This window comes from Balaenoptera borealis, assembly GCF_965194805.1.
Source record: "Balaenoptera borealis genome assembly, chromosome: 18".
NCBI classification, from domain to species: Eukaryota; Metazoa; Chordata; class Mammalia; order Artiodactyla; family Balaenopteridae; genus Balaenoptera; species Balaenoptera borealis.
The window spans coordinates 12,184,804-12,198,976 of record NC_138877.1 but is presented as its reverse complement, the minus strand read 5'-3'; the positions used below and the strand labels follow the sequence as shown (position 1 = coordinate 12,198,976).

General features: G+C 33.2%; 1 protein-coding gene across 7 annotated transcripts in view; it reads right to left on the bottom strand.

The window, feature by feature from the left end:
* NBEA (neurobeachin) overlaps positions 1-14,173 on the bottom strand; it is a 608,086-nt gene that overhangs the window by 552,975 nt on the left and 40,938 nt on the right. For all 7 annotated transcript variants that reach the window (XM_082365247.1, XM_082365248.1, XM_082365251.1 and 4 more), the window contains exon 2: positions 2,210-2,441. In XM_082365247.1, the coding sequence (XP_082221373.1) occupies positions 2,210-2,441 (232 nt within the window). The remainder of the gene's footprint in view (positions 1-2,209; positions 2,442-14,173) is intronic.

Below are 14,173 nucleotides of genomic sequence, written 5' to 3'. Positions count from 1 at the left end.
GACCATTCATCATTCAAGTAATAAAAATGTTCATAGTTACTACATATTAGTCAAAATATCTGTTTCTAAGAAAAAATTCTAGATAAAAACCAAGCACTTTAAAATCCTAAGTTAATATAAAGCATTTTTAAGCAATTAGCTGCAATGGCAAAACCTTCATAAAAGATTTCTTAAAGGTATGCCTACAAATACTATTTTAAAAGAATTCTATTTCCAAACCTTTATCTCATCTCCTATGTATGTGACAAAAAGTGATCTATTAAATTTGTATTTAATTACATAATTATTAAGATTTCTTATTTATTATACAGATAAGATAGCCAAGCACCTCAGTTTTTAATTTTATTATAAAATTTTAAAAGGTCTATAAAAAAGGTATTTTCTGTACAAGATTTTTAAAGGAGAAAAAATACTAAGACTATGAAATTCTCTGATCAATTTACTATAGATGTTTAACCACCTTCTAATATGATATCTTCATATTATTAAATGAAAAGAACCTCTTTGAACTTAGCATGCTACAAAACACTCAGAGTGAAAACTGAGTGGTGTTTTGGTGGTTACTGGTGCTTCATTAGTATGTTATCTAAATTTTAATTTCTCTACGGAAAAGTAAGGTAGAGGTATTTTTCTAACACTTATTCATCACTTAAATAAGAAAAAGTGAAAAATTTGTGTTATCCACATTATCATTAATGAGAATAAAGGATAAGGGAATTAAGAAGCTTTGTATAACAGAAAATGTGAAAAGCTTTGCGGTACTATCACACTTACTATCAGCTTACTTCTCAGTGCTCATGAATTATGTACAGTAAGCTAGTATGTTTGTAATTGTGGCTCATTTTCTAAAGTGCATTCTATAAAGTGTACTTTATTTACAAAAAAAAAAAGAAAGAAAAGAGAAAGAATTTTAAGGGCTTAAATCCAGATATGAGGATTCAAAGATCACATGATGTTCTATACAACATGTGTACATATAAGTTTATACAGATAAATTCCTGTTAATGCTAAAATTTGCAGATGGTACCATATTTTCATCAAAAAGATGTGTTAATTTTGATTCTCATTTTTCATGAAGTTAACCATTAGTAACCAATATAGAAAATACTAAATCATTCTAAATAGAGATAGATGCCACCTCGAAAGCAATCAGAAATGATTTTAATATACTCTGTAAGAAAAACAAAAATTTCAAAATATTGCTTAAATTTAAAAAGCACTGATCTTTACTCTTCATTCCATTTTTTCTTGTTTAATGTTTTGTTCTACTGATATTAAAATTAATTATGCATAGATCAAAATATTATAGAGGATTTTCTGGTGTTGAACTATTTTTAAGGATCAGATATGGTCAGATATTGTGAGGAATTATACTAGCACTTTTAGAATTATGAAACCTTTTCATGTCAGAACAAAGTTATACAGAAGATTCATGGCTTAAGAGAATCAACATTTCAAACTCCTTATTTTCTGGAAGTAACTGTTGCTCTGGGACCATCTTTCAGAACATTTCTACTGAAGTGCATCTAACCACAGAGGAGAATGGACTTGCCGGTGGGTAAAGGATTGACAGTGAAGAATTACAGATATCAAAATTATTATTTGAAATAACACATAACAAACACCAAATTATTATTTTTATCTTGAAATTTCATGCAAATAGTATGTTCTAATTAGCAATAGATCTGCATTTATTTTAATACAAAAGTTCCTCCAAAAAAATATCAAAGTAAAATCGACACTTCCAAAAACTACAGCCTGCTTGTCCGAAGGCTTTTAGCACCTCCTGTCATAGTACCATATATGCCAGACTGGAGAACATGGAGTTCAGAGAACTTTTAATAAAGTGCTAATTTTATAGAAATGTAATATGTATTGTGATATTTTAATTATATAAAGGTTTAATTAAGTTCTACATAGAAAGGTACTGTTCATTTTTCTGATAGATTTCATAGCACTTATTCCACATTACTGAGATTTTCTAAAACCTGGAAAACCAAAATAGTAATTATTTTTGTCTAATACAGAAGTCATCTTTCATTCTTCAGGTTTCCCCTTAACATAAAAGGCAAATTTCCCATACATTTCTACTTATCTATTTTAAAACAAGGTAGCTTCAACAAAACTATATAACCTATAGAATATAAAGAGAAGCACATGAATCTTTATAAACATTTAAATTATACTTTCCTGTCAGATAATCCCATACCTGCTATCATGTCATCTACAGCACTCATTTTCAGCAATACTTGCTCAATTAGCCCAACTTCTGTACTAGTCTGTAAATTCCGAACACTTTTTCGTAGGATGGCTGTAAACATGCTCCATATTTCTGCTTGACATGTGACATCACAGTGTTCCAAAAGCTCTGTCATGCATGTTATACTCTCAGCATCCTGGATAATAAAGTTCATCTCCAAGTCAAATTCTCCACCAACCAGCTAAAAATAAACAGAAAAAAAAAATCACCAATGATAATGTGAGAGCTTACACATAACAACAAAACAAATATTTAGCTAGCAAGAAAGTATTAGCTACTCTAAAAAATTTCAAGTCTTCTAGCCTGAAACTAATTTTGATAAAAATTTCACTACAGATAAGTGAAAGGTGCTGTAAGAATTAAAACTAGCAAAGAGAAGTCTAATTTTTTTTTTCAATTTGAAAAGGTGATTTCAAATCTAGAAAAACAGAGTAAAATAGAGCAAATGACTAAGAGGTGGGATTCTGGACAAATTCCCTTAAAAAGGTTTTGGCTTTGAAAAGTGAAAAATACTAGAAGATGCAGAGATCACTAAGGATAAATTTTAAGGCATGAAAATTCATTTTCTTTTATACTACTAGACTGACAAATAAAATAGATGGAACTGAAAAAGAATAGGTGGGTCTAATCTCCATGTATAGAATATGAAGAAACATGAAACTATATTAGCAAACTTACAGTAAATGTTGAAATAACAGAATTAATGTTAAAAATGTTTACAAGAGAAATATGTAATATCTAGTAGTATTTTTTTAAAAAAACATGTGAACTGGGAAAGAAAGCTGATTTAATGGCAGCATATTTGACTTGTGGCATTATGCCAAGTGAGTCAAAAGTAGTACTGCTCCTCCCAAATGCTACTTTACTACAGCAATAGACAAATACACATGGAATAAAAGATACAATGATACTCCTATTCTCTATTGATCAAATCTCACATGAATTAGTTTATTCAGTAATAAGTACCATTCTTAAGGAAGAATATTAACAAACTGGATATCTTTTTGATCTAGAGAATGGAAAATTTAGGCAGAAAAAAATAGCCATATACAAAATGCGTGACAAATGTGAAGTCATTCATTCAACAAATATTTTATTTATTAAAGACTAGAACTTACTGTTCTAAGAACTCGAAATATATCTGTGGACAAGAAAAAGTCCATGCACTAACAGTGCTAAATTCTAGAAATAAAGATCTATATATGTATTTACGTATGTTCTACTTTAGTCCAAAAAAGGTTGCATTTGGCTTATAAATTACATAAAGTATAAAAGACATAAATAGTGAGTAGTTGAGAAAGAGGAAGCGAAGGAAAATAAAATTAGGCTCAGACAGGGGCTAGAGATTAGATTCAAGAAGTCAAATTAATTTTCCATCAATGAAAGGTGTTCATTAATATGGATGGATGAGCACGTTGTATAATATAAATTTGAAAATAATGGTAATAATACCACCACCTAACCTCACATGCCATTTAGTATTATTCTAAGTGCTTTACATATAGTAAATAACTTAATTCTCACAGCAACTAATGACAAAGAAGCGAATATTTTAAAAGTCTTCTAGAATTTAAGAATTTAAAAACAAAATATTCTCAAATTGTAAAATATTATACTCTGTATATATATTTTCTCTGTAACAGCTCCAAAATTCAACTTTATAAGAAACTAGCCCTTATGCTAACTTCCGACCTTTTACTGACCTAGATATTCTCTCTGGTTAAAGGTTGGTTTTACTTCTATGTGTGAAACGACTTCAACTCCTCCTACTATTTCTGGTTTATTAACAAAAATAGCTATGAGAATGGTTAAGAGATTGGCTCTGAATTCAGACTTCCTGGATTCTGATTTTAGCTGCACTACTCACTTTAATGACGCTACTTCTCTAAGCCTGTCACTTCATCTACAATATGGGAATAAAAGTTCCTATCTAATAAGGTTGTTGTAAAGATTAAATAAATAAAGTAATTGGGTTATAAACACTTAGTAACAAAGTCAGGCATATAGTTAGCATTCAGTTAAGGAGTTAACGTTAGCTATTACCAGTTCTCTTACCCCAACTTTGAGCTAAAAATTGTAGTCATCTGATCACATACATATAAAGTACCATGAAACAGCCAGTGTAAACCTTATGTTTCCAGGAAAAGCTAAATTATTGTAGATCGTGTACTCTCTTAGATATTAACTTGTAGATCTAGCAAAACCAACTCAAGCATCATTTTCACTGTGCCATGGTCTCACCAAGACTTGCTTACTTTTTCATATTTATATATCCAATTGACTTGGGTCACTACTATGAAACTTGTAAACCCATGATTAGTAACTTAGAAGAGGTTCTCCAGAAGTGAACCACAGAGAAATAAACAGGTCTGAAAAACAATTGACAACTTACTGACTGAACTAAAAGAAGTAGATACCAAAGTTTAAGTCTATAAGACTCAGAATAAATCTCTGTAAGAATTAGTATACACTAAAATGGGAGAACATTGAAGAATTTTTTAGACTAATCTCCTTAATGAGTTGTAAATGCTTAAGTAAAATCTGGTCTACCCAAGAACCATTATCAAATGTGTAAATAACAGAAAGGGGCTCAGTGGTAACAAAAAATAGTCTGCTTTTAAAGGAATTAACAATTATAATGTGTAATTCTAACAATCAAGCTATTATGTGAAGCCTAAGGCTCTATCTTTCACAGTTAAAAAAACAATGCCCCTTTCTATACATCATTTAATTACAAAAGAGCACAGTTATGGCTCCCTGATTTCACTGCCAGAAGCTGTAAAAATATTTATTACAAATGTTATAACAGAGTGGACCTATGTTTTTGGACGGTCTTTCTAACCCCTATTATAATTTTTAATACATTAGTGTTAAGGAGGCTAACTGCTTACAGAACTATCATTCCAAGATTAGGGAAATATTTATTCCTCACTTGTAATGAACAGTTCAATATTTATCAACTAAAGCATAGAAGAAAAAGTAGAAACAGTCAGTCTTTATTATTTAAACAATTCTCTAACAACCCTATGAGGAAAAGGCATAGTTGTCTTCAGAGAAGGAAACTGAAGATAAATTAGGTTAAGCAACATAACCAAAGTCACACATGAGCAAGTGGCAGATCCAGGATTCTAATCTAGACTAGAAAACGTACCGAAACAACTTGCTATGAAGTCAAGAGTGTAAACTTAAAAAATAGAGATGGGACGTGTCATAGTAGCTCTATGAAGAAATTAGTGCTTTGAGAACAGTGTATGGGTAAAATGAGGAAAGACAAAATGATTTCTGTGGGTAAGAAATGAAACATCAAGAGGTAGTAAATCACAATAAAGAAAAACAACCAATTTATTTAAAGTTATTTAAATAAATTATTTCAGTAAGAATGTCTAAGACTTTGAAGGCTCAATTACAGGAAAATTAGCAATAAACACTAAAAAAGAAAACTCACAGGAAAACATTTTAAAAAACAAAGAAAGTGACATGACAAGCTAGAAAGCTAAACCAAAAAAAACAAAACAAAACCTAAAATTACCATAGTACAAATGACATTTATAAATCAATTGAGACTTCCTGTAAATCTGAATGTGTCAATATGACACTCTATTTGCACAGTTAAGGGTTTTCTTTTCCTCCAGGCCTTCTCCTTAAAATTCTAAAAGGTACTGGCATTCAAGAAAAGCGGTCCACAAGGGCCCTTCCTACTCAAGAATCTGTCATAAGTGAATAAAATAAATATAGGTGAGCCTTTTTAATGAACTAAGTTTTATTTACATAAAAGCATAAAAATTACTGGATAAAAATTTAGAATATAAATGTATTATCTTCTGAAAGTACTAAGGTTTATAATTACTAGCAATTTAAGTATCTTTTATTTTTTAAGTACAGAGTTTTAAATATCTTTATTTTGAAATCTTAGATTATTAGTTAGGATTACATGGAATAATTCAGTGTACATTAGACTAAATCAAACTGGATAATTATTAACCAGTTGGATTTCTTTGCAAATCTTTGCAAATCTGTGGATAAACTCTAAACTAGATAACATTGCTTATAAAGCCCCAGTTCAACACCCCACATTCAGCTTCCTCTACTTTCCATTCCCTAGCTACTGTCATAAAAAACATTTCCACAATGCCATCTCTCACTTCATCTAAAACTCTTTATAATGTTACTCCCTATGCATGAAATAGGGTTCTCTCCCAACCCCTAATTTTAACTTCCATTAAACCTCCAAATATCAGTTTAGATACCACTTAATCCAGAAAGTCTTCCTAGTAACTACAAACACTGCCTTTCTCTGAACTCGCATTACAACCCATCCACATCACAGCAATCATTTCAGGATATCCTAGATGTTTACAGATTTCTTTCCATCCCCCACTTTACAGTAAGCTTTGTAAGGGTAAGGACCATTTCTAACTATCAACCATATCTACGTCACTAGCACACTGACAAACCCATGCAAATTATTCAATATTTAACACAGAATGGGAAGATGGCAGGATGAGAGGACAGAAGAGAGGTAAGTAGGCTGGCAGGAGGGCTTCACAAATTCATGGTCCATCATCAGGTTGTAAGCCAAAGACTTTCTACCATACTCTACTTTTCTCTTTTAGCAATGAATTGCTCTTAATGCCATATAACTTTTTTAAAGTTCCAGAGATGACCACAAAGCCAAAGAAAATGTTTCCTCATTCCTGTTTATACCCCTTGGTTGCGTTATTTTTTTCTTCTATTACCACTTAAAAAATATGTAAGGTTTCACAGGTAAAATTTGGGAGACATGTTATTGTCTAAGTAAGGGACTAAGTACACTACACACAATTTTTAGTTGTTAAAATCAGGCTTAAATATATTTCCACTTCCAGTTTCTAACTATTTTCAAGTGAAATCAATTACAATATCTTCCTTTGAAAAAGAATGGAAGTGATGTCACCAAAAAACACCAGAGTGGGCAGCTATGTCCTCCCTAAAAAACTAATGATCTAGCAAAAACTGGCAGAATAAACTTCTGAAGATTTCTGGAATCAAGTCAAAAATGTACAACAACCAAGGGAAGACTTGGTGAGGAAGAAGCGACTGTTTTGTGGGGCACGTCCCACCTTCAATCCCTCAGATTGGCAACAGTCATGAGGACGCTAGCCTGCACTGGTGGTGAGGGCTGCTAGTTCCAAAGGAAGCACTAGGGACCTTATTCTCAAAGAATTGTAGTTGTAGGTCTGAACCTGACTGGCAGCTCCCTCAAGCATAGACACAAAGAATTTTCTTTGCTTCACTCAACTCAGAACGTCCCTAGAGCTAGAACACTTCTGCTGAAAGCATTTAAAGGCACATGTATTAGCTGCAGCACCTGGGGCAAGCCAACACTTGGGGCAAGCAGTAGACAGACCTGGAAGCCTGGGAAGGAAGACGTGGGGAAAGGAGATAAATGTGGGTATAAGGTCTTTCAAAAGCTCTCATGTATACTGGGTAATCCAGAAAGCCACATGTATGCCCAGGGCAGGTCGCACATTCAGAAAAGGCCTACAAAGTCCCTAAGCTTTCATTTGTAGCTGACCTTTAGGATCTACACAAGTAGGAAGTAAAAGCTAAAGTAGAGATGTAAACAGCCTGACCAAACACTGAGGAAGTCTCCAGCACAGAGCAAAAGATGGGGAAGAGCATTTTCTTTTCCTTTTTTTCCTTTCCTTGGCTCCAGGCATTTAAGGTAACTCTGTCAAAACATCAGCTGCCCATCAAACTACGAGAACAAAGCCTTCAATGGCCAAAAGTGGCAGAGAATACAGATCTTATACAGAATACAGAATATAATTTAGAAAAGCTACTAAGCAAACAGCAATAACAACACACAATAGCAACTACAAACTCAAGAGTAGGGAAAAGAACAGAATTTCCAGAGTTTCCACATTACAATATTCAGAATGTCCAAATTTCAACAAAAAATTATAAGACACACAAAGAAACAAGAAAGAATGGCCCATCAAAAGAAAAAATTAATTTTGTGTTCAAAATTTGATAACTGCTTTTGTCTTATCTCCTTCCTCTATTCTGTCTTCCAGCTTATGTTTTGCTTTCTATTAGTACACAGATGTCTTCTACTGTTAGCCAATCAAATTACTTTTAGAAGCAGATACAATCTAATTATGAAGCTCTTGAATTATTAATTTCTAAAGAACAGATCTTCAATATAAAGCTATAACTGTGTGTAATTTTACAAAGAAACAAAAGTGAAAACATGATTAAGAACCACCATTTTGTGAACATTAATTATATGTTGCATAATTTATGCATATAGCCTCATTTAATTCTCATAACTCTGGGAGATGAGTAACTCAAACAAGGAAATTGAGGTTAGCATAAGTTAAGTAACCTGCCCAAGGTCCCTAAGCTAGTGTCAGCATCAGAATTTGTCTTGTCAATATCATAAAGAATTAAGAAGTGTATCATTACCAGAGAGATCACCCACAAGACATAAATATGTACTGCCACTAGTCGTCTAACCTTCAAAATCTGATGTTAAACATTAGCATATGTAATAAATGACTTTTAGGTAAGTGTTCAGTAAATAACAGGAACACTTTATAATTTGGACATGAACATAATAAAAGTTAATGATCCTAAACCAAGCCAACAAACCAAGGCAAGAAAAATAGAGAATTACTTGTTTTTTTTCCTATTTCTTTCACACAAGTCCTCTCTACAAGTAATTTATATTGACAATCTTTCTGTGATATAGGAATAACTATACCCAAGAGTATAACAAATGCTGCTGTAAATACCATCCATAAAAACTCTAGGGAAGGGAGGAGGAAACAAAGGGAATAACTGTCATACAATAAGTGCCTTCTTTAAAATATATTTTAAACAACTTGCACTTTATCAAAAGCAAGTATAACCATCTTTATAATTGCTTTATATGATTATACCAAACATATATGACAAATCCACCTGGCTACTAGGAGCCAATTGACATTTGAAGGAAAACTAAATGTGTTAATTGCCAAACCACTATATGCTTTTAAATTCTAACTCCTAGCCTAACAATGAAAACTCTATTTCATAAATAAAAACAAAGTAGAAACTTCTGCAGACAAATGAAAGCTGAGAGAATTTGCTGCCCACAGACTTTTACCATAAGAAATGTTAAAGTAAGTTCTTCCAGCAGAAGGAAAATGATACCAACTGGAAATTTGAAATGACACAAAAAAATTGAAGAGTGCCAAAATCAAGACTGTTGTTAAGTGCAAAAGACTGTTTTATCTCATTTTGAAAATTCTTTAAAAGATAACTATCTAAAGCAAAAATAACAATGCATTAAGGGATTTATAACACATATGAAAGTAAAACCAATGACAGCAAGATCACAGAGGACAAGAAAGGAGAAATATAAGTATACTTCTAAAAGATTCTTCACCTATACTTGAAGTAGTATATTATTTGAAGGTAGAGAGTAAGTTAATGCATATTGTAAACTCTAGAGAAAACACTGAACATGAAAAGGAAACAAATACTAAAGATCTTAACAGACACCTTACTGAAGAAGATATACACATGGCAAAGAAGCATATAAGAAGATGCTCCACATCCTACGTCACTGGAGAAATGCAAATTAAAGCAAGAATGAGATACCACTACACACCTATTAGAATGACCAAAACCTAGAACACTGATAACATCAAGTGCTGCTGAGGATATGGAGCAACAGAAACTCTCATTGTTTGCTGGTGGGAATGAAAATAATGCAGCCACTTTGGAAGACAGTTTGGTGGTTTCTTACAAAATTATACATACTTTTACCATACAATCCAGCAACTGTGCTCCTTAGTATATAATACTCAAAGGAGCGAAAAACGTATGTCCACACAGATTTTGTCCACAAAAATCTGCACACAGATGTTTATAGCAGCTCAATTCATAACTGCCAAAACTGGAAAGCACCTTCACAATTTCCTTCCCATGGAAACGGCATAGAATCTATATAATGTACGGGAAATTAAAACAATGCAAGAAAAAGTTTTAACTAAACCTAGAGTTGACTTTCAGCTACAACAGAATGCATATATATATAACATGAAACACACCCCTCAAAACTTCAACTTCTTGGAAAAAGACTATCATCCATTCTGCAACACATCATGAATTTAAAAACAAAAAAACAAAAACTAAAAAAAACTAAAAACTATCTCCCTAAAATAAAATTAATTACTCTCTTGGCTCAGTCATAAACACTTGATGCCGTCACATTACCTGTGACTCTTCTGCTATTTTCATGTCAAGCCCTAGTATTTCTTTCTCACTCATATCTCAGACTCAGACCTTTTTCATTTTTCCTAGCTCCCACACCAAGCAGTTTCAAAATTGCTTTGTTGCCTCCTCACAGTATCTTCCTACCTCAAGTTACCACTAAATACCACCGCCAAATTCATCCTTCTACAACAGCACTTAGATCATAATAAACAGTTTCTCTACCACCTTTTTACTGAATGAATTTTTATTTATTTAATATTTGAATATCTAAATTACCTGAGTTATCTGAATTTATTATTTGAAATCCTTCTCACAGGAATACTGATGAGGACCGAACTGGTAAAATGGAAGAGAGCTAGATCCCTACTTTTTTTTTTTTTTTTTTTTGGCTGCACTGGGTCTTCATTGCTGAGCGTGGGCTTTCTCTAGTTGCGGCAAGCGGGGGCCACTCTTCGTTGCGGTGCGTGGGCTTCTCGTTGTGGTGGCTTCTCTTGTTGCGGAGCATGGGCTCTAGGCACGTGGGCTTCAGCAGCTGTGGCTCTCGGGCTCTAGAGCGTGGGCTCAGTAGTTGTGGTGCATGGGCTTAGTTGCTCCGAGGCATGTGGGATCTTCCTGGACCAGGGATCAAACCCCTGTCCCCTGAATTGGCAGGCGGACTCTTAACCACTGTGTCACCAGGGAAGTCCTAGATCCCTGCTTTTAAATCAAAGCTCTGCTAAAACCTATGGGCAGAAGTACATTTAGTATTCTAGGTACCTCAGGGTATTTCTCCTCTGAGCCTCAGTTTCCACCTAGGCCAAAATTATACAATCTCTAAAATCTTCTGGTTCTAGGATACAGGTATTACAACCTCTATTGAGAAGACAACTGTGATGTATGCAACAGCTGTGGTGTCTATCATATAGCAAGGACAGAATTTAGAATCTAAAGACTCAAAGGGGGTAAAATCATTTTCAAAAGACTGCAGGGAAGGCACTGAATAAATTGCAAAGACTACCTGATGAGGTAAAAGCTAAAGAGATGATTCACTGATACAAAACTTCTGTTCGAGAGAAATAAAAAAATATTGGACTAGAACAATAGAACATTAACCTTTGATTCCTACAATTCACAGAAGCTGCATGAGATAAAAAGGTTTTTGGCAGTACAAACCAGGACAGGAATGTGACTTCCCAAAGGACTGTTTATATCCTAATGAGAAGAAATTCCTCCTTTAAAAGGCTTTCATTAGGAAGCAACAAAAACAAAAAATAAATGAATCAAACATTTAACTCAAGAGGTTGGGAAAGTTTTTTAAAAAGCAAGTCTGAGTAAATTATGAGGAAAAAAATTATGTTAAAGCAGAATTTCATGGGTTAGAAAACAAAAAATTATAGATTTGGTAAATAAATTCATAATGTGATTCACAGAAGAAAAAAGAATAATATACACAATCCTCAGACAAAAAGAGAAAAGACTCTGAAAATTAAAAATGAGATATAGCAAATAAGTAAACTTTTTTTCTCATGAGACATATGTTCCATCTGTGCTAATAAATTTACATAGAGAAAAAAGGAACTAAATTAAAATGTTTCTGAAAGTGTATCTCTGAGTTGTGGGCTTATAAAACCTTTTCTTTTTATCTTTACATATTTTCTGATTCTATAGATTTTCCAAAATGAGAATCATTTATTTTTATAATCAGAGGAAAAAATAAGTGGGGGGGAACTATAATAACTTTTAGTATCAGGAGTTATATATAAACACTAGACTATAAGCTCCCTGAAAATAGGACCCACATTTGTCTTACTGACCAATCCATGAGCAGCACCTATACAGGACGCACTGTAATATTTGAAACTATTATATATCTATTAAACAAGTATTTAATATAGTTTTGTGAGATTTGCATATTTAAAATGAGGTTTAAAATAATATTTACATTTTTAGAGTTTTCAACTTTATAGTCCTTTGGCCTGTTTGATCAAAGAATTCCTGCCAATTCTTCCATGAAAATAATCTATCCCTTAGGTACAGAATCAGGAGCAAACCTAATGCCATTCAACTTTGTACCTCTAGTTCCACTCCATAATATCCTAAGCAGTCCCTTCTTTATACAATTTCTCTTCTTCCCATAACATGGAAATTTATCAAATTCCTAATTAGAATATAAAATAAAAGCTAATTAAAGGAAGTGATAGAGTCCAAGGAGATACTGATTAAGGATGACACTTAACGAAGAAGACAAGGAACAATTCACTAACACGAGGCTAAATAATCGCTGTTCTATTTATTTATTTTTTTTTAAATGTACATTTTCTTTTTTTTTTTTAATTTATTATTATTTATTTATTTATTTTGGCTGTGTTGGGTCTTCGTTTCTGTGCGAGGGCTTTCTCCAGTTGCGGCAGGCGGGGGCCACTCTTCATCGCGATGTGCGGGCCTCCCACTATCGCAGCCTCTCTTGTTGCCGAGCAAGGTTCCAGACGCGCAGGCTCAGTAGTTGTGGCTCACGGGCTTTGTTGCTCCGCGGCATGTGGGATCTTCCCAGACCAGGGCTCGAACCCGTGTCCCCTGCATTGGCAGGCAGATTCTCAACCACTGCGCCACCAGGGAAGCCCAATCGCTGTTTTATTTTTAAATGCTAGGTAAAAAGTGGTTTTTACTGACCCACAATTGATCATGATACAAATCCCTGGAGTTGGGCCAACTTGGGAACAAATCCTGACTCTGCCACTTACTAAATTCATGGTTTCGCAAGTAACTTCTCAGTATAACACCACCTATCTCACAGGGACATTAGATGATTAAAGAAGCTATTCCATTTAAGTACCCAACAGTGACCAGCTTAGACTAGGTACCCAATTAATGTTAATTTCATTATTTTTCCAGGATGAGACTGGCACCCAGAAAAAAATGAGGAAAACTTACTCGTTTACATGGGAACAACACTCATGACTTTAACTTCATTAGTACCATGTGCTGATCAACAGATCTAAATGACAAGTGATTAATATTATTTAAAAATATAATTGCAATATTATTTAAAAAACAAAATTACCCAAAACTTTTAGAGATAGTAAATTATCACAAAGAAAGTACTGGTTTTGCTTTTTAGAAAACACAAACACACATTTCATACACAGGCATAAAAATTAGTAATTTCCCTTATAAATACAATACCATAATTGTGAAGGATTAAGCCTAAGTAAAACATCATGTAGCCTAAAATGTATAATCCTTAAAATGAAGATATATACCTAAACTCAGCTTCCATAAATATTTCTTAGAAATCCTAAGGAATATTAAGAGCAGTATCTAGTTCACGTAGGAATTCCCAACTATGGGTAGGTAATTACTTCAGTTTTCCTTGACCTACAGCTTAAACTATATACAGAAGTCAATATCAAAACAATTTTTACTTGAAATAAAGTTTGCATTTTTATGTCATATTTACATCAACTAATGTAATACATTTGTTTACATAGAATTCAAACAGTTGTTTTTACTGTCTGAAAATTAAATCACAGCAAAAAGAGCAATAATTCATGTAGTTTCAGTGTATGGTAGTCAATCATTTATTCATACTGAAGGGGATCAGTATATGCCACCCCAAAATATGCCACTTTGGCATAAGGGTTATTTAAAACTGAAGACAATTAAGAATCAACAGATATAGGAAGAGTCCTC